At 35.6% G+C, this 21,798-nt stretch overlaps 2 protein-coding genes across 4 annotated transcripts in view; one reads left to right on the top strand and one right to left on the bottom strand.

The window, feature by feature from the left end:
- The first annotated feature begins 67 nt into the window (after nt 1-67).
- On the top strand, nt 68-16,534 carry LOC145205647 (protein Niban 2-like). The gene is made up of 16 exons (XM_080078380.1): nt 68-202; nt 332-465; nt 1,034-1,165; nt 1,677-1,791; nt 2,201-2,392; nt 3,958-4,073; nt 4,220-4,354; nt 5,722-5,854; nt 6,243-6,328; nt 7,001-7,143; nt 7,677-7,809; nt 9,580-9,693; nt 11,932-12,039; nt 12,337-12,448; nt 12,816-12,942; nt 13,463-16,534. The coding sequence occupies exons 1-16, from the start codon at nt 145-147 to the stop codon at nt 14,505-14,507; spliced, it is 2,883 nt and encodes a 960-aa protein (XP_079934506.1). The 5' UTR covers nt 68-144; the 3' UTR covers nt 14,508-16,534.
- A 283-nt stretch (nt 16,535-16,817) lies between these two features.
- Nucleotides 16,818-21,798, bottom strand: part of LOC145205646 (uncharacterized) — a 32,527-nt gene continuing 27,546 nt past the window's right edge. For 2 of the 3 annotated variants that reach the window (XM_080078377.1, XM_080078379.1), the window contains 5 exons: nt 20,221-20,334; nt 20,014-20,161; nt 19,680-19,826; nt 19,055-19,212; nt 16,818-17,778 (listed from right to left, as the gene is read on the bottom strand). In XM_080078377.1, the coding sequence (XP_079934503.1) occupies nt 17,527-17,778; nt 19,055-19,212; nt 19,680-19,826; nt 20,014-20,161; nt 20,221-20,334 (819 nt within the window). In that variant the 3' untranslated portion in view covers nt 16,818-17,526. Of the gene's footprint in view, nt 17,779-18,432; nt 18,654-19,054; nt 19,213-19,679; nt 19,827-20,013; nt 20,162-20,220; nt 20,335-21,798 lie in introns of all 3 variants that reach the window. The other variant, XM_080078378.1, reaches the window with a different exon arrangement.

The following is a 21,798-nucleotide window of genomic DNA, read 5'->3' on the forward strand; positions in this document are numbered from 1 at the left end:
TATTTTGGTTGTCTTTTAAAATTAGTGATGTTTGGAACTACAGTTTTAAAACACTACATCTGCAATATTTTGTTTTCTTTTGTAGGTAAATTAAAATAAATATGATTTTAAACTAAGAGACATAATAATTTCCATACAGTAGTGATGGGAGAAAAACTGTCCATTCCCAATGTTGAGGGTCATTCATTCGAAGGAGTATATTGTAAGTACATTAAGTCAATTCCCTATTTAACTTTTTTCTTTAACATTCTTTACTTGTGGCATATACTGTGAAGCATATTTATTTTTTAACCTGTAGGGTTGTATCCAAACTATACTTTTGTTTCATCAGACAATGTCCACAAAAATGTAGTAGCTTTTGCCAAGAGGTATGAGACTGCTTACATGTGGTTCTACCTTCAACAACTTCACCAAGATCTTGATGGCAAAGCAAGTCAACAAAAATGGCAACTTGCTCAAAGAAAGGTGGGGAGGTTTTTTTTGCTATAAATATAAAGTTTTTGTTTTCTCTGAAATAATTTGTCTGCAAATTTAAACTTCAATAAGCTAAAAAAATTGTCTGTAAATGTACATGTTGTTGTCTATGACATACTGCTCCCTAAAACCTAATTTCCTAAAATATATCTTAACTTTTCAAATTGTTGTCAGTTCAAATAAAAGTAAAGAAAAATGATTGTGGTGAAACCTAATAATGCCTAAAAATGGATTACCATGTGTGAATAGTGAGAACATTTGAGCATGTGGGTTTAGGGATTAAATCCACACCAAATGTAGTGGTCTTTGTTTCAAAAGCTTAGCCATGAATAATTGAGTTTAATCTTCTTATCCATGTAACTATTTTGTTTGTGTAAACAATGTGGCTGATTACAAAGGATTACAAACTAAATCATACTATGGACTGTTTGCAAGCTTTTATGTTTGATAAAGATCTGTAAACACAATGTTTTAATATTTTGGGGATTATCTTTCCATAATAAGGATGCTTTGTTGGCATGGTTTTAATTTGTTTTGTTTTGTGGGGTGCTTGTTGTAGTGGGAAAGTTACAACAGGCCATTGAAGAAAGGTGTGTTGTATGTCCTGGCTGATGCATCTGGCAAGAAATGGAAGAAGAGATACTGTGTCATGCAATCAAATTATGCCATGGAAGTATATGCATCAAAAGAGGTAAAAACACTGGTATTAATTTGAGCTTTATATGTCCCAACATGAATTAAATTTCATTTAGATTCCAAATATAACATTTTATGAAGAATCTAACTAAACAAAGTTGAAATACAAAACTAATTTCATATTGTGGATAGATAATAGTTATTGTTTTAATATGCTTTCAACATTACCAGAGCTCTGCAAAAATTGCAAGCTTTTGCCACAGTCATAAACGTAGCAAAAAAACGAAAATTTGATACCTATGTCCTGTTTAATGGCCTAATTTTTTGGGTGTTTGTTTGGTCAGTGTAAAGTAGTCTGTGCAAATAAACAATCCACAGCGTCAAAACAAACTATGCCCTGTGGCAAAGTGTCTGACACACCTTTGTGTAACTATACTCGAAGTTGAGAATTTATTCTATGGCCTGTCAGATAATGGGAAAGGATTTTATTCAGAAGTTATCCTAAAAATTTCTTGCAAGCTTGTTTATCATCTAAAACTTTTCTTATCCTCATCATTACTTTACAGGATTATGAAAAAGCTGGAAAACCCAAAATATCAGCCAAATACAGTGGACATGATGTTGCTCAGAATGTTGATACATATCTTCAAGGCAAACTGAAAATTACATCTCGTGATTTTGGCAAGTAAAAGTAACCCAAATATGTTTGATGTTTAAAACCGAATTCCACAATCTAAGCAAACTAGATCAGTTCTTACCATACCACACATGTGAAACTATATATAACAGAAATTGCATGGTTTCTTTAATTCTGCTTTTTCCAGCTTAGGCACTATTTAATTGCAATATGTTTTTTGATATGTGAGGCAAAAAAGCATTAATACTTCAACCTTTATTCTACATAAGGTTTAAATTCATTCTATAGCATGTTGTTACATAATATCGACCCACACACCATTTCTGTAAAAAAAACATTATTGTTATGTAGAAAAACCACAGATAGTCTGATCCTTATCTTATGGAAATGCAGAAAATCATTTTTCCAAGTGTTTACAAGCTAAACATGCATTGATAAAGGTTGCGTTTTTAGGTTATGTCAACCATGATGTATCAGCATTTATCAAGAAGGTGACATTAATTGGGCAAGCAGGGAAGCGACCCACTCAGCATATATTCTGTGTTGCTCATCAGTGGAGAGGCACCACCTATTTTGCTGCCGAAACTGCTGTGGAAAAAGATCACTGGGTCAGAATCCTAAAAGACAGTGTTCGACACTTGGAAGGTGATGACTAAAAAGACAATGTTTTGTTATATGTAGTTTTTTTTGTAGCAATGAAAGGCCATGATACAAACCAGTATTTACCTGGTGTATAGCTTAAGAAGTTTTAAGTGACTTTTCAGTCAAAGGTTTGTGTTTACGTTTAAAAGCGTAAATGTATGGTTTGTAAAATTTTAACAAAAATAATACATAATGCTTTTCCTACATTTTAATCATTTTCCCTTGGTTTATTTGTTGAAGCTGTTTTCAAAAATATTTAGCCAATAGAAATCAACTCCATCGTGTGAGAATAAACCATTGCTGCACTAAATCCATTATAATTATTTTGTAAACATTTGGTGAAAGGAGCTTTTATCTGTTGTAAAGGTTGGTCTAAGAATGTAGGAACAGTCCATACCAAAGTGACAGCCAATATCTGATTCTCACCATCTCAAAACAGAATAGCTGGTTTGTTTGCCAAACCAAATAGGGCTTGATAGCTAAGGTGGCTCTTTAACCAACTTCCAAGGAATGTAATAAATCGTGAGCACTTGTCAACACTCAAAATTGCTTGCTTTGGGATAATTATTAACCATCTGCTTTGAAACTGTTGGCGCCAAACAGAAATAAAATTTGGCCTTTTTGAAAGATGCAAGTTCAGTATTGAAGTTTGTAGCCCTATAAATACTATTTGACAAAGCCTTTGTCACGTAAAGCAAAGCATTGCACAGCTTTAAATTTGGTTTTTGCTATATTTTTTAATTTGTTAACAAAATGCTGTGTATGCAGTTTACAGAATAAATCTAAATACATCAAGATTACATGTTTGGACTTTTTAAAAAAGAGGTACCAAAGAAAAATCGTTTCAAGAAATTTAAAGAAATGCATTTCTTGCCGTATAAAAACATCATCAGTTTCTCATTCAAATAGAATGAATAAGAAACATAATTTCCAGATATAATTTTTGCTTTGTACCTGTGTTTTTTTTTAAATAAAAATAGTCTAAATATTCAACTGATTCAAAACTAGAAAAAATATTTTGTAAAAGACTAAATGTACAATATGATTGAAGATAAGGAATGTAAAGCCAGTATCCCCACTTTTTACATTACATAATTAAGTTAAATTTTTGTTGTTTGACCTGTTGTTGAAACAATCATCAAGAATTAGGGCATGTCCGGGCATGTCCACAATTTAGAAAGATAAAAATCCCAAGTCAATATTGGTTGAATCACAGCAGAGTTGGTGACAACAAAATGATAAAATCATTTTTAATACCCTAAGAATTGTATTTTTCAAGTACCATTATAAAATATGACAGATTTGCAATAAATAGACTTATTTAAAAAAAACTTTTATACTCATTTCATACATCAACAAACTTGTTCTACATAGAAAATTATTGAAAAGCGCTTTTGAGCCAGAAACTTATTGTATTGTAGAAAGAGCAAAAATCCTGTATTAGACCAAAATACAATGAACATATTTGCCTCGGATTGACCCAGGATGTACTAACTGGTTAAATGTTTACAGTAGACTTGGTGGTTTTAATTCAAAAAAATTGTCACATTTGAAACTTTGATTTGCAGGTACACAGTGTTCAAGTGAGACATCACGTGAGACATTTGGTTTTGCATTGGAACAAACAATTCGCATGCAAGGATATTGTGTTCCTGCGGGAATTATTTGTGGAACACAGGAAGAGGTGAGCAGTATTATAAATTTCAGATCGCAGTCAAATGAAAAATGATCATTTATCAGAAATTATTTTAAGCAAAATATTTTTTTGACTTGCAAATTTTAGAAAAAAATGTATTTGATCTGAAAGCAACAAAATGTCAATGTTTCTAGATTCTGACAGACCTTTTCTCGGACTGCCAGTCTTATGAATGTAAAGAAATTCTCCTACCTGCAATTAAAGGAGGCTTTGCTTCCAGATATAAAGTCTGGAATTATGTTTTGTTTGAACTGCGCAACATGACTAAGGTATGTGTCCCAGAAATTGTTTCAAAAAATGCTTTTTTTACATGTTTTAGCATTAAGTTTAACAGAACCAGGTACTTGACAAAATGGCTGAAAATACACCACTATTCATAGAAATTTTGAAACCTCAAAGGAAAGTACAGTGCAGTACTCATTTAAATTATGAAAACTGTTTTTTTGAAATCACACAGGTTGTTTATTAATTCACAAAATCAGTAATAAATATTTTATTCAGTATTTATACCAAAATTGTCTGCAAGGCAAAATTAATTATTTGCCTGGGGCTAAAGTACTTTTAAATTTGCGGGATGTCAAAATCTATATTGTTGTAAATGTGTGGAAATGAATGATTGAAGATAGAAATATATTGTGAAAGTATGCCTGCGGTGTTCAAAAACCTTTACCAATTAATTCTGTTGGTAAAGATGTACTTTTTTAACTTCATATTTTTTCCTCACTTCTTTTACATTGAAATTACAAAAAAACTTTGTTGACAAAATTTATCATAAAAAACTTTTCCTCTGTCTGTGATATTTTTTTTAGTTTTGGCAATTTTGATGTATTGGATGTCAATCATCAAACAATGAATTCAATTCATATGTTTGTAAGCAATTAAAGGCTCCAATGATATGTTTTTAATAAACCAATACTTACAATTCAAATCTTAATAGCCTGATACCCTGCACTCCAACAGTTGTGACATGTGACATGTGCATTTTTGTGCAAAGTTTGTAAACAGAACTTCATTCTCCCAACTTTCTGAAACAGCCAAGCATTACAAACTGGGTCAACTTTAAAGTGTCTATTGAGTCTATTTGATAAACACTGTTTTCTTTGGCAAGGTGGGGCATTATATTTAGCCTTTCTCATGGAATCAGCACATGTGGCCCATAATTACAAACAAAAATATCCATATGCCACATGCCCTATATAACATAATTGAACTTAAATGGTAGGTCATGTGTTATTGTTGAATACACAGTTTTGAATATAGATTGTATCTGGATGACTGTCAGTTGGTAATAATAAGTGGCAAGAACGTTTGGTAAATAAAACAACTATGGTTTTCCAAATCAACAAAATATATAAATTTATTGTAACCAATGTGTAATAAAAAATAGTTATTCCCTGTTCTATGAAAAAACTGATAAACCTTTCAAAACCTGGAAATTGATGCTATCTGCAAAAAAATGTTTTGATGTTAAAAAAGGTTGAAAAAAGGCTTCAATGTTTCAATCAGCAAAATTTAAATGTTAAGTTTTGTGATAAAGAATATTTTGTTTGATATAAATGTTGTAATTTTTAACTGTTAAACTTTTGCTTTCTACAGGATATTGTTTGTTTCTATCATTATTTTGCATTTTGTGTAGGGAATTGTCATTAAAGAGTTTGTGAAAAAAAGACAACAGTTCGAGGAGAAATGTGAATCTCGCAGACAGGATATCATTGCCAACCTTCCACAGTTAAATGCAGCCTATGAATCAACCTCAAATGCCATTAAAGGTAAAATTGGCACCTTTTTTTAGGTTAACTATATATATACATGAATTTGTAGTGTTTTATATAAATATAAGATGTACATTTTTTTTATTGCATTAAAGCTCGAAAAACATTTTAATTTTAGTAGATTAAAAAAATGTCTCGTTTTTGTCGCAACCAACTTTGTTGATAGCAATTCTTCAATTTCATTAATGTGTGCTTAGTTGCCATACACTTTTTAACGAAACTGGTCATGTGAATGTACTTCAAGCAAACAGTCAAGTAGTAATTGTTTTGATTTTTCTGCCTCTGAGTCATGTAGGTTTGCCAATGCTAGTTTGTTGTTCTTTGTCATTCAAGTGGTGGCAATTGAAAGTGGCAAATAAAACAAGTTTGGCACTTGTGTTTTTAGGAGGTCTCTCTGAGTGCTTTGATCAGGTTGTGGTTGGGGAAATTCTGCCAAGACTCCCTGAGGTGGTTAGTGCCATGTCTGATTCGGTAAGAATAAAAATTAATGCCAAATAATAACGTTTACACTTTGGTTCTCAAAGATATTGTAATAATCCATTTCATTTATTTCTGTCATAACAATCTATTTTGTTGTTTCTAAATCAAAAGTATGAAAAATTATTTGTCAAACTGAATTACCTGCATTAAATGTTTAATTCCTAAAAAATATTATTTTTCTTTATTTGTAAATGAAAAAAATGTTGCATGGCAGGCATATCCACACAAACTTTTTTGCAAAGTGAATAAATTGATGCCAAGCATTAGTGCAAGCAATATTTTGTCTGAGGTCACCCTTGTTTGGTTTGCAAGTGATTTTTTGAATAATAAACACATTATGTCAACTGCCACAACAACATGCGAAACTGCACAGCATGCACTGAGCTGCCATGATTAACTACCAAGAAGCAAGCATGCTATTAATTCTGCTTCCTGTTCTGGTTTCCCACATAGAAAATGACGTAACAAAGTCATGAAATTGGTGCCAGGCTATTGTACTCAAAGTGCATTGTATGCCGTGGTTCCAATTCTACCTTTATTTCATAGTTTCACTGCAAGGAGCCAAAAGGGCACACCCACTTTTGGTTTTGCTGTTTAAATATTTTTTTAAACTTAAACAATCTTGTACACTTGATTTCAAACATGATTGTTTTGTATCTGCAGCTTGTCACACCATTGCGTGCTACAAGAGAGTTGTTCCTAACACTTGTCGAAGGAGTTCAGAAAGCTGTGACATCTTCAACAAACCAACAATTTGCCAACAATGTTGATCAATATTTTCTAAATACTTTGGATTTTGCTCCCAGGTGAAAAATGAAGTAAAACCTCTAAAAATCAGTTATCTTGGCTTCATACTTAAATAAAAATTGGTTTCAAACTAGTTTTTCCCTTTCATTTGGAATTAAAGTCACTTTCCATGCCCGATTTTAATTGACTACCCTATGGTATACTCTAATTTTTTTCAATATCAGTATTAATGATTTGATTTAGTAAAAAATCGTTTATCGACATCAATAATTTTATGTTTAAAAAGTATCAGCGTTGTATAACGGTAAACAAAGAAGCATTCACACCAAACCGAATTTGGAAAGAGTGTCAATATCAGTGTGTGTGGCAGGAAACACGCTGAATTTCATCCCCACAGTAAATACACAATTCAAAACGCCTTTAAACAGTCTGTTATTCTGAATGCACTTGTTATGCGATAAAACAGATAAGAATTGGAAAAATTAAATCGATCAATTTCGTTTTTTTGGCAAACGTGAAGCCACGTCTAACCCGAACGCAAAAAAAAATTACAATTCATATTTGTTCAAATGTTGATTTTTTGGTCACTTAGAAATCCGGATTTCGTATGTCCTATGAGCGATTCGATGAGCAGCAAGAAACCGATCATCAGCATGTTGGAAAACATGTTTCCACGCACCGATTTCAGTTCCCATATCGACAGCATCTTCACATACCAACAGAAGGTAAGTTAATATTTCCTGACCGGTTTCCACAAATAAAGTTTCGCTTTCTTGCAGATCCTTTTTGTTTTTTCAATTGATTTACATTCAAATACATAGCTAAGTACGCTTGATAAAATGGTTGTTGGAAATTACCGAAAAATATCTATTTTGCAAACCGTTTGTAAACCCAATTCGAAAATGTGCTTTCAAAAATATGCTTTAAGGCATTAGTTCTTAAACGTGCAACGAACCTAGTTCCCGTGTTATGAAATATCAAGTTAACCGAAAATTATCACTCTTGTTGCATTTGCGCTTGTGTTCTGATGTTAAACTACGTAGGCGTGTCAGGAAACAACCACGAATTAAAAATCTGCATAATGATGTACTGTGTTGTTGTTTTGACGCCTGGCAGGTTATAAATTATGTAAACACCAGGGATAGGGTCAAGTCAAGACATTTGGTAATAACTCATGCATATTCATTTTTTACTACTGGTTCTTTTTCCTAAATAAAGTCAATATAAATGTGATTGCGAACAAAAAATGATATTGCAGGTCGATTTGTGTCGACTTGAAAATGCATTGTCGAAGGAGCTTTTAAGTTTGTTATAGTTAGCGTGGCGACAAAAATCGCGGCAATTCATCTAAACCAGTGGTTTTCAACGTATGGTACGGCGGAACTTTTACGATGGTATGCGAGTAACATTCTGCTATACTTAATTTACGTCGTCAGACCATGAATTGCAACTTAACTAACCCAACTGAATAACCTTGGTTTTGGGCAAAACTCATGTCTTGGACGTTCTTTTGTAATTGCTAATCTTGCTGATTTTCGAAATATGCAGTCCTAGTCAAGACGAATATATATATATATATATATATATATCTTGTTCTACCCTTCACAGAAAATGTTGGTTTGCCATAAGAATATGGTTAAAACCACTGATTCAAAATAACCATAATGCCTGTTGTGGCTGCGTTGCGTTGAAATGTTAAAGAGCAGAGGGCACGAATGATCGCAGAGTGCAAAATTCTCCATTGATACGCTATTTTTAAACAAGGTGGCATTTAAAGAAGAATCTTTGAATTGTTATAGATTTTTGTTCATTAAAAAATCTATATCAAAGAAACAGTCAAGCTAATATTGAAAATAACCAGCTATGTTAGGTTAAGCGGTGAGGTTGCTGCAATGTAACGTGTAATTGGCCGTATTGCTATTCTGAATAAATTTAGGAAACGTCTAAAACCGCTATAAAAAATCTTATATTTTGTGCAAATTCGGTTACAGAAAAACGCTTTTCAATCGTTTTACACATTAGGGCGTGATATAATGAAATTTTCCTGAAAATCAATCTAAGCAAATTCGATTTATAAAGGAGTGCTGGTTTAGGTTTCCGTTTTGTCCAACGACTAGAATGGCATATAATTAGTCTTGTTTAATCCCACAGTATCATGGGAGCGGCTTGAGCGGTCATAACTTAATTGTTGAAAGAAAAGGGACGCTATACTTGTTGAAGGCTTGAACAATGAAATTGGTTGTTAAACATAACTTCTATGTGATACACACATGGTCTCTGACATAGATATTATGTGTTTAACTTGAATAGTTCTGGTGCTATAACAGCAATATATTAACATCTAAAAACAACTTACTGTTTCGGGATAAGTAATAATTGTTCGCGTTTCATTAACGCTGATGTCGAATTCCAGAGTGTCCACATAAAATGTGTCATTAACAGATGCTAAACTTCGTTAAGATTTACGAGTTTGTGAGCAAGATCTTTCTTTCTAGTTGCTGGACACGGCAGTGTACACATTCGAAACCCTGTGTGGTGATGCAGTCAACCAGAACGATGGTAAACTCACCCCTTCTACGATCGCCAAAGTTCGGACCCGTGTTCTAAAGGTAGGACTTTTTCGTTTTTTTTAATCAAGCATATTGACAGTGAGTAATTTTGCTTTCTTGCGCTATTTAACGGGTGTGTGCTGGGTTTATTGTTTCTTGATGGTTGGTGCCCTAATTTACGTCAACCCATAAGTTTCTTTGGGTTGGGCCAATGCCTCTGAGTTTTTTGCCCAGGAAAACACAAGGGTTAAGGCAGGGTGAGAACATGTTGTCTTTTGTTATTAGAACTTGAATTGTCAAATTTGTCATCAAATAAGCCGCTTTGTGAGATATTTGTCAAGCTTGATTTAATTCACATGTGCTGGATTAAAATGCAACAAAAACTCTTTGTTTAATGGTGCTCGAAAACTGGTAAAGATTATGATTTAATGCAAGTTTGAGTCACCTTGGTGAAAGTTCTAGATTAGACCATGCGACAAATTGGAATTTCAGCTACTTTCAGCAAAAGTATTCTTGTATGGAACGCTAAAGTATGTTACGTATATGGATTATCTGAAACGAAATCTCGATTCTTTTGACTTTTTAGCTAAACAGAAAATAGAAAAAATGTATTTCGTAATCTTCAAAGCGCAAAAGTTTTCGCACGACAAAAAATTACCTACTTCAGCCAGAAAGACACAAAAAGATGAGAAAGTATCGTTTGTGTTTCTGGGCATGCACAAACTTATGAGTACAATGAGGACCACTGTGGGCAAGATCAGATATGCACGGTGTGGTCAGACACCAGTTTATATATTATGCGATGAGATTTCGCCAGCGCTGCGCAGGTGTGCTACCGTTCTGCTTATAGAGGAAAGACTTCCAAGAACCCCAACGAAAGACAAAACATTAGATCCCATTCCTCCAATGGAAACGGCAGCAAGCTTGGCAAGCTACATTTTTTGTGGCCCACGAAATGTGTTAAGGTTAGGAAAACGTGTTGCCAGCAAAGTATAGAGCAGAGGTTTTCAATTTCTTTTCTCTCGTTCGGAGATTTGACAGACAGAATCTACCCCAAATTTTCTTTAGCACACTAATTACAAGTGCCCAATGAGTCAGTTTATGGTTTATTTTTTTTGTCCAGCGCTTTATGACTATTTTTTTATTTCAATGCAAGTTCGGGAAGATTTGGCCTGTGCGACCCAAAGCGTTGATCTATATCGCAATTTCGACATTCAATGTGGCCACTGTGACGCAATAAGCAAGGCTCAGACGGCAGTTTGCGTTTCCTGTGTACGTGTTGGCAACACCACCAACAACGTCAATTGGATTGGCTCAATGTAGTTGAACCGAATCGTGGGAATTTCCTATTCCCTGCTGGCTACTTCTGCGCCCTTTGTTGCTATTACTGCGTCCTGGTGTCACATTGCGGCATTCGAACTCCTGTGCCAGGGTTGCAGACTTTCTGTGTCGTGATCGCCTAATTTGGGGAACACTTTTTTCAGCTCGGAGTGATTAGCAGAGTTACATGGGAAAGTTTGTCATTTGTGGTTCTTTTTCGCAATTCAATCCAAATCTGCGACTGGTTTTCTCTGTGTTGCAAACAAATACAAATAAGGAAACAACGAATCCGAAATATATATGTTAATGCAAGAATAACTAAAAAAAATTTTAAAGAAGGATTTTTTTTAACATTAGGATTAGGAATCACCCCAAAATTAATATGACACTTTAACCAGTCTTGTCAAAAAGCGTATGAATGATTTTTATCAAGCAATTTAACTTGATTACAAAATGCCTAGAAATAAGTAATGTTGATGAAGTTACGTGCATGACATATAACCAAATTTAAGTTCAAAACTATAAGGTTTTAAGTAAGTTATGATTAAGAGCTAGTGAATCACATGAACAAACTGTTTGTCTTGTAATTTTGAACGCAAAGTCGTAATTTATCCTAAAAGTTGCGGTTACAACACGTCACTACTTCGAGGTAACTTGACGTTACGCAGAAAATGGCTGTCTACGTTCGGTGTAATCCTCTTATAATGGACGGTGTTAAAATGCCAACACGCCGTTTACGCCTTGACGTTTTCACTCCTACTCGAATACTGAGAAAAACGTGTGTAATTTCCCGTTTAAAAACTTTTCGAAATAGGATTTGGCTAATCAGTGGGGTAAAAATATTTTACACGTTTTTAGACTGCGAAGTTAAGGAGTACTTTCTTTTGCGGTACAATCGTATGCAGGTTATGTGACAGTGTTTGTTAGAAATTTTACCATTATGTAAGTGTTATACAAAACCTAAATTTGTTTTCTCAGAAATTGGATTACGACATTATTCTGGCACAAAGGCGATTCTTCCGCGCTGTCATTAAATCCGGCACTATGGAGCATACGAGAGAATCGATCGAGCAAACTTGCAAACCGGTAAGATAACTCACTGTGTTGAATTGCAGTCCAGTAACTAAATTTGCATAAAACAGAAATGCCACAATGTCTGTACCTGCGTATATAAATACTTGCAATCTTTATCGTGAAATGGCAGCAGGTCATTTAGCTTATTTACGTGATATACCACAACAAATTATTGCATAACATTTAGCGTACAATGTAGCCTCTGCACAATACTGAATCACAAGTCAAAAGCACCTTTGATTCAGTGAATTTTCTTTAAACTCAATTCTAAAGTCACGTTGTAAAAATTTGGTGTAAATTTTCTTGCAGAAAATGTTGGATTTTGAGGCGACGATTCCAGACGATTTATCTCAATATATGCCGATCAGTAACGTTTTTACTGACGTCCTGACGAAACGCTTCACTGAACTGATCAATCCCGGTAAGTTTGTGCATCGAAGTTTTTTTTTGTTGCGCAATGTCCACAGATAGCCCAAGATATGAAGATACATTCGACTAGTTTTGTTTTACACGACCTGTCTTTAACGTAGACCCTTTCTAACCCAAGCAATTGCTATTTTCCCCTTTTGTAAAAGAAACTGTTTTGTTTGGCTTGGTAATAATCTTAGTGTAATTTGAAAATTGATTTTTAAATAATTTAAGGCAAGTGTCCCACTGCATTCTGTTGTTTTTATTTCCAAGCCAAATGTTCCGAATTTGACTTATTGATCTAAAACGTTTGTCAGAATATTAATGACTACAAAGCTAGTGTGAGAAGGAAAATAGCCTTTACTGAATGTTTTACACAGCCCTGACCAACTGCATGAAACAACTAATGTCAGATAATCTGGCTGGATTTCATTTCCGCTCATCCAGTACACTCAGTTCTGTTTCATCTTATTCCTCTGCTGTAGAAGAAGATCCCAACAAACCTGCGTAAGTTACATGTGTCTGCTTCATCACATGTGTCTGCTTCGAAAATCATTTTGTTAACATACGATATTAAACCAAAACTACAGTTGTTCTGCTCAATCGAAAACCAAAACTCCTAGGTAAGACACAGTACTTGGCCGAATTAACCTGATAAAGTTTCATGGTGACCTATCTATGCATTGAATCATTTCTGTTGTTAAAAACTTAGGTGTTTCTGCCTCTAAAATAAACGTTGTTTTTGCTTCTATGTCAGACATGCGTGAATGTTTCGTCTTCATAATGCGGTTTTAAGCGATGTTGTATGGTCAATTAATATCGAAAACGACCATGTTCAGTATCACGTATTAGGACACCGCCCATGTCCGGCATGCAAGGGACAAAAACCTTGTTGAAATGTAATTTACAAAAAGGCTGTTTCCGTAAATTAAAAAACTTACCGTACAATAATAAAATGAAAAAACACGTATTGTCAAATCGTATCAATTTTCAAGTCACAAATGCAACATAATGTCTACTTATACAGATCTCGAACAACGAAGCCCTTAATTTCACGAGACACGAACGGAGAGCTATCTCCTCATCTCAACAATTGTGTACCAAGCTCCGGCAGTAATCCCTCGGCATCGGTGGTCGTAGAGCAAAGTGTACAAGAAGAGGATGAACCTTGCGCTTCGGGAATGGACGGAGAAACCGGGGAGACTTACAAGGCAAGAAAACCCGACAAAATAAACCTGACTGATTATCTAGTTCAAGATCACAATCCTAGTCCAGATGTGGAATTAGGGGAAAGAGAAGTGGAAAAGTTGGCTTTAGAAGACGATACTCAGATTGAACTAGTATCAGAGGTCCCTACAAATGAAAACACAGAAATTACTGAACATGAAACTGATATGTTGAATGTGGAAGAAAATGAACAGGCTGCTAATACGGAAAATACGGAATGTTCGGATAACTTGGCACTGGATGAAGGAATTACGGATAACGTTGTTTCCGAGGAAAAGGGAACTGGTGATGATGCTTCGGAAGAAAAGCAAGTACCTGATTTGGAGCAGCAAGACTCAGATGAAAATCATCACAAAGATGAGGTTGCGAGCAATGATGGGGGAATTCCAAAGGAGCTCTCACGAAAAACATCATCTGATGAAAATGACTCCGATCAGGATAAAAGCTCCAGTGAAGATGAAAGCACGTCCCAACTTCCTGAAAACAAAGAGAAAATCCAAGATTTGGGGATGGACCAAAGTAAAGACGCTGAAAAGTTTGATGATGAAACTGGACAAGGAACAAGCGATTATTTGAACAATAATCATGCTCCGATTGTAAATGGACACCCTGAAACGGACTCTAATGTACAAATGGGACTATGTAACGGAGTAGGGGATCATGAGGTATCAGAAGGCAGAGAACAGATGCATAACGGGATATCTTCATTGCATGATGAAACTGGACAAACTAACGGCGGTGAAACGGTTTGTAATGGACCGTGCGCAAACTATGTTACACAAACAGACGATTCTGGGGAAATTGTCAGTTTAACAAACTGCAACGGTGTACAGCCTTGCCACTAGTTACATGCTTCATAAAATTCATTCGGCCTTAAGCAACACGGTAATAATTTTTCAGCAGATGACAGATTTTAAACATTGGCTAATTTACGTGGAGATTAGTTTCACTGTCAGAAACTTTAAAACTTTGTTTTTTATCGTACTTGCCGTTGGTCTCAAGTGGGTCCGCACAACCCCACTGGTCGCCACATTAATTACCAACAGTAAACCGCATATTCCTCACATTTTATATGTAAACCATTTCCACACACATACGTCCTTCATTGCCAAGGTGTCGTTAAATTGTACTGCATTCCTGAACTGACACACAAAAGCGGTTGCAAAGAACAAATGTCTTATCTTATTCCCTTTTTTTATAAATTGCCTCTAGTTTTTAACACACAAAGTTCCAAAAAACTTTTTCCAGCGCACCGCATGTTGTATGACGTAAACGCGTGTGCTGCGGTAAAACGTGAAGGCCCTCGGGCTTTAAGGCGAGCACGAAATATCACGTGTTGGTTTGGGTAAACGATTTGAGTATGGTAACCGCCCCTTGATCGCCAAAGGCAAACCACCGATCGCATATTAGCTGTCAAGTACACGTCCGTGGTCGTGATCGTGATATTAGAGCGTGAATGCATGCGATGACGTCTTTACCGCTGGGTGCGTGACGTCACCTCAACGAAATGCTAGCATTAGTGCTTGAATAGCATACAGACCCGTTCTCCTTCAGGTGTTGCACATCTTTACAGTGTAGATTTGATAACAACCTCATTCCTTGAGTATCACTGCCCTAACATGCCCTATTGAGTGTTTTAATTAGTTTTACTGGAAATGTAAAGTTTGTAGCAAATGTTAGTTTTTTTATACACTCTGGAACTTGAACTCACGTCTTTGTGTTTTTTGTGCAATTTACCAAGAAAAAAAATCCCGAATGTGTTAACTTTTTTACTTTTGTATTTGCGCTGAAAAGGGGACCGATAACTTACACCAGTGGTTCTTAACCTTTTTGGTGTGGTTTCCCACTAAAGTAAATCACCAAGTTCGAATTTCCCACTCTGTTATTTTTATAATGATGTTTTGTGCCCAACATTAACAAAAAATGATTCTTTAATCAAAAAAAATTATGTGAAGCGATTTGGTCGGGACCTTAAAGGTATACTGCAATCTTATTTAGTGATTTCGTGGGTAAGTAAATTGTGTGGAATTTTGAAAAATCTCATGTGCTTGCAATAGTCATTTATCGCATCACAATCAACAGACCAAATGCATTTATTCGCGAACAATAACAAAGTCATTGATGCTTTTAGTAATGTCTGTGACGTAACAAACGATTTTTGGATTTTTATGTGCCTTGTAAAAATAGGTAAAGTTAATCTTACATGTTGTTGCGGAAAGTATTGTATTAAATTAACTTTCAATGGTTGATTTCAACCCACGGGCCCGAGTTTGTTGACTTCTGACTCACATAATTTCCCTCTAAAAACAGTAAATTTCCCACTAGTGGGAAATTTCCCACCGGTTAAGAACCACTGACTTACACCATAAAGTTTACACAACCAACAACTTCTCTATTTCAAACAATATATAATGACTCCAGCTGTATAAAACAAGCGGCACAAATGTAATACGCAATACATGTAGTTGTTTTAACAGACCTCAGACAGCCCGTGCGCTGCTAAGTTTTGATAATCATAAGCATGTGATACTGTTGCATCACCAGCCTTATAATACAACACATTAAACTGGCAGGTGTATATATTGTATTTAAAAACGTTCTCATTTTGAAGATTTTTTTTTCAATGGCAAACCAGTAACACGTTTCTGCAATAGGGAATCACTTCATTTTTTTTTTTGAGAAAATTTTTTTGACAAATTTTTTTGAGAAAATTTTGTGAAACATACTTGACGTTGGAGTTGCAGTTTTTATTGTTGGTCGATCCCTGGCCTTCCAGTGTTCGTCTGTTTACGTTGATTTCAGCCCTCTTTCGTAACTATGGTGATGTTTTGTGTTGTTGCAATATACATTTTATAAATATCTTTCGAGCAAATTGTGGTGTCATGTAAACTGGTCAGAACTAATCAGACAGCTGTGGAATATATTTCCCTTAAATCCGCATTTCTAACGTTCGCCACGATGTGGTTAGGTCAAGAAGCAAACAAGTCAAAGTTAATGAAGGAACCAACGGGCCTGGGAAGAGACAGGCAGTTTGATGGAGGAATGGAAAATTAGAAGTTCAAAAACATCATCAGTTTCCGAGAATTGCAGATGTAAAAAGTTCCTAAATAAACCTCAAAAGATCATTAGTCCACTACACGTACAAAACAGCAAAATCACGTCTTCTAATTAATTATATTTTGGTCGGTTACAACGAAAAAAAAACAATGAAACGATGGCAAAATACAAAGCAGTAAAGAAATAAGATCAGGCAGTTCACAGTTTGGCAGCAAATACAGCAAAGGTAAAATAACGAAAAAAACATTTATATGTATGTGCATGAAATAACGAAAGCACTATCAAAAATCAATACAAAGCAGCTATAATAGTCCGAAAGTACGATTTTTTGGTTTGGGCAGAAATGCCCTAATATGGTGTTATCTTCTGTGACCAAAACTTACAACGAAAATGTACATTTTTTTGCAAATCATCACGGTAAAATGCACTGTCACGATTAAAAACATTATGAAAGCAGCAAAAAATGTAATCTAAAAGCCCTAAGGTAAGGAGAAAATGAATTTGAAGAGGAATATGACGTCACAGTCACGAGGTTTGTGTTATGCAACGACGAATTTGCGGTATGTTGCAAATTGCTGCGTAACGACCAGATGCGCATGTCGATCTATAAAAACTAACAGCTAAAACCGGTGCTTTTCACGTGACAAAAATAGAAACTTTACCAACGACGCAAATACGGTGATTTTTCCCGAAAACCTGCAAACACCAAATCTTCACACGAAGTGCTATTTCCTCCTAGGTAAGCAAAGCTTGCGAATTCCTTTACGTATATGATCTCGGTGATGTCACAAACGACCATTATTGACGTCAAATCAGTCTTTCACAGGGTGGAGGGGGTTTAAGTTCGGTCCAAACCTCGGACTCCAAGCGACCCCCCAAACCAGGAGGGGCAGATGAAGTTTCCTGCTTGCTAGGGGAGTAGGTGCCAGATGTAGCGCGTCTCTCCAGAGCAGCAGATACAGTTGCAACTGCTCCAAGGATGAGGAGTAAGAGAAGTCCAGCTCCTCCCACTGCTGCGATGAGGACGATCATGCCAGAAGACGAGAAAAGAAACAAATCCTATAAGAAATATATGTAAATCTAAAATATGTTGAAAGCTATATTGGGGCTGGGCTTGGGTTTCCAAGTTTGAGCAATATTTGTCAGTGGTGTGCTAGTTTATGCATGAAGGTGGGCAGAAATCTTAACACGAAACGAGTTACAGAACCATATTAAAACCACTCCTCTAAGCTTTACTGTCCGAAAAATAAAAATCTATTTTACTTGAACTTAAAACTATAATTATGCGCACTTTTTCACCATGGTTTCGGCAAAAAAGGGCTGATGTACAAGCCGTTTTGGCTTGCAAATTCGTACACGGTAAGTTTTGTCACTGTTACTATGTGTTATGCTCACGTTGTTATGTGAGCCCTTACAGACAACTTAAGCTTCTGACATCACGAGGCGTTACTATGACAGCAACAGACAACACCGCCATGCAACACCAATTACAAGAATAAGAAACTATAAATATCCGAATCACCCATGCGCGACCACACCGGCACGTGAGCGCATTGTTCATCACGTGACATTTACGTAAATGCGTCGACCTTATTTCGTCACCATTGACGTATCTTGAAGCAGTCATGCGGAACGTGTCTGGTGGCAAAACACGTTTCAAAACGACACACCATCTAAATATACGTGAGACCGACAAGAACATGCCACACAAACCGTCAAATAAGCCTTTCGGGTGGTTGTTTAGGGGGTATTGGGGTGGACTGGGTGATAGCCATACTCTCAGTCTGCTGGGGACTGTAAACCCCCCTGTTAGCACGTGCCCCACGTGCGTAACACACAGCTGATGTCACAACTGCTATTATTAAGATGAAGACAACAGCCCCAATGATGGAACCGACGATCGTCCACGGGTTGCTTTCCAGCAGTGATCTTACCTTTATGATAGGGTTTCTGTATTTTAACTTTTTTTGCACATTCTAATGCATGAATTTCCTTGCGATTTAAAGTCGATGGACTGAACAATTTTTTACAAACGACGGGTTCGATGCGCAAAAAATTAAGCTATGGTGTCAGCGTCCTTTTGATGGATTCATGGTGATAGTAAAAACTTATAATGTGTAACAACAAATTTGGTCCAAAAAGGCAACGTACATTTAAGTTTGGATTTAAACTAAGTAACAGCTAACGACTGTCAATTATTCAAAATTTTAGTAACTTGTGAACAATTTCAACACTCATTTTTTAAATGTAATTTTTCCTTGATATTACGAGTTTCTTATTGTGATGTCAAAATGACGTTTAAAACCATTTTATTCGTCATGGAAGTAAGTCTTACCGAGTCGCAAAATTCGCCGGAATATCCAGACATGCATTGGCACATAGCTTTTGGATGCATTTCCCCTCCTGATGTCACGGGCTGTGTTACTACGTTACAAATCCCTCCGTTGTTGCATGTGTAGTTGAGACACGGGTTGGGAAACTCGCATGTGGCACCTAAGAACAAAATACCGCTACATGTACTTATGATACTGTGAAAACCAATGATAAACGCAAAACCGCCGCATGGTGATTCATTAATTTAAAATGTCAAAAATATGGGCAATCAGCCAAAGATTACTTTTCGCAATCCGCGTGTAGGAACATTTTAACATATATGCACATATGATTGCATTTGCACAACTGAAACAATAGAAATAGTGGGCTTAAAAAGACTTGTGACAGAAAAGCAATAATAATTCCATTTTAGGAAGTTTGTAGCAGCACACATGGTTGCCTCAAGCAATAAGGAAAACTTCTGGCTGTTCGGTTAAATCACCACAAAGAAATGAAGTGTTCAAGTGGATTAAAACATGGTTTTGGGTTTTTTCACAGCCGGAGGATCCAGACACATAGAAGGCAACGCGACCGGTTCTTTATTGCCATCGTGTGGCCGATCCAACTGTATAAGTCAGGTGATTTACCTGCATGTTGTTCTGTACATTTGCAGCTGTAAGCCGGCATTCCTTCACGATCCAATTCCACTTGACATTTGCCATTGTTGGCGCATAAAGAAGCGCTTCGCTTCGATAAACACAGGTTGTTGTATTCACACGTCACACCGATAAAACCTGACGGCAGAGGAAAATATATTTTACCCGAGATTTCAAAACCAGCTCTAATTTCATAATTCTTTACTTTACACATTTAATGAGAAATATTATACTGGTAATAAGTTTTTATTTATGTGTTATTTATTACTATTATTTTAATTGTTTACTTATAACAAAACAACTTAATTTTGTAAACTGCATTTACCTTTAATACATGTACATTGGTGACCGCTTCCGTTGTCATGGCAACTACCGTTATTTTGACACGGTGAACTCGAACATTGACCAATCCACGTTTGACACGTCACTCCAGTATAGCCTTGTGCGCATGCGCATTGATGCGACATCACCGTCTGCAATTGAAATTTAATTTTAAAGCAATAGAAAGCAAAAGTTTTTACGTGAAACTTACCTTATTTGCAATACACGTCGAATTGTTTTCACACGAGTTATTTTCACACGGGTCCATCTCAACGTCGCATTTTCTTCCAGTAAACGGCAAATTGCACGAACACAAAAACGAAACCTGTAAGGTAATTTTGTTTTGGTCTTTATACAATGGCGTAATGTAACAGTTTATTAGAATTTGCCAAATTATGTTTGTTATCACTGGCCTATGTTATAACATCAATTCAACGTTTTCTTAATCAATTTTAATAAATTGATGTCGTTTTCGAGGCAATTTTTTGTATCATGAAGTATTGAGTAAATACCAAAACCCGTTCCACGTAACATAATGTATGCATGCTAAGGGCAAGAAACAGGGGTTAATCATCAGTACAGATGATCGCAGTTCTAATCTAGCCGTTAACATTAAACACAATATGGTGTTCCTAGATGTTTTAAGATTACATGTACGACGTAACAAAATATCGGTGGCCAGATGTTGTTACTTTTACTACATTTTTATCTGATTTTTTTCTTTTTGATAGGACCAATTACCAGACACAATACTCGGTACTGGCAAGACTCGTTCTAATGATTTTATAAATATTATGTAAGGTACCTGCAGCTAACAAGGCCCATTAAAAAACTATTGCGTATAACTGAAAAACCATTTAACCGTTCCAGGCCAAATTCGGCATGATTGTTGCAGAGGTTGATATTAAACATCCATTAGATTTTGAGGACGTTTGCAAGTTTTGTTTTTGTAGGATAACAGTTTAAAAAAAATAAAACTTGGGCCTTAATACAAACCTATGCTGTTAATAAAGCCCAAAATTTTCTTGTTTTTAAAACTAGTCTAGAAACCAATCAGACTCATTTATACTTTGCTTCGGTCAAATAAAAGTTCAAACAAGCAACGTTATTAACTCATATTACACATATACTGTTAACTAAGACATATAACTGTTAATCTGAAGGTACTAAAAAAAAGAATAAACGACCCCTTGACATTTGATAACCAAAAATACAAAATGAAAGATTACTTCCACAAACATCTTATTCGGACTTTTATCTCCCTAAGAAAGCAAAAAAGCAAATTTTGTGCATATCAGTCGCCTTTAGTATAATAGACACTTGAGAAAATGACAAATTATCGTTGGGCCTTATTGCAAGCAATGGCTGACAAACAAAACCGTAATAAAACTAGAAGGGTGGCTTAGCACATATTGCCCTTGCACATACACTATGATCTATTTTAAAACATAAATATATTTCCTATGCTTATTTTGTATTGGGTCCCATATTAGCCATCGTCTTTTATAACCTTGGTTGTTTCTGCAGGCAAAAACTCATGGGTCCCCACACATGCAAAGTTGAAAATAATGCAATTCAATAGATAACAATGAGTAAGTTTGGTATTGTGAAGACAAACACAGTGATTGGTACTGTGCATATCTAAATATGCTATATGGAGTAAAAACTATTTAAATTAAAAAACTCATTTTAGGGGGCTAGTAGGATAACTTATTGAGGTTCAACACACACAAACTTAAAAGTAGGAAACCACAATGACTCAATCAATAGTACTGCAAAATTTCAGTCC

Source organism: Phallusia mammillata, chromosome 8 (genome assembly GCF_965637545.1).
Source record: "Phallusia mammillata chromosome 8, kaPhaMamm4.hap1.1, whole genome shotgun sequence".
NCBI classification, from domain to species: Eukaryota; Metazoa; Chordata; class Ascidiacea; order Phlebobranchia; family Ascidiidae; genus Phallusia; species Phallusia mammillata.

Excerpts from the sequence above, each read along its gene's own strand:
- LOC145205647 (XM_080078380.1), top strand. The coding sequence starts at position 145 with ATGGGAGAAAAACTGTCCATTCCCAATGTTGAGGGTCATTCATTCGAA. Across the intron at positions 4,355-5,721 it reads AACTGCGCAACATGACTAAG|GGAATTGTCATTAAAGAGTT; the intron begins GTATGTGTCCCA and ends CATTTTGTGTAG. Across the intron at positions 12,040-12,336 it reads TCGAGCAAACTTGCAAACCG|AAAATGTTGGATTTTGAGGC; the intron begins GTAAGATAACTC and ends ATTTTCTTGCAG.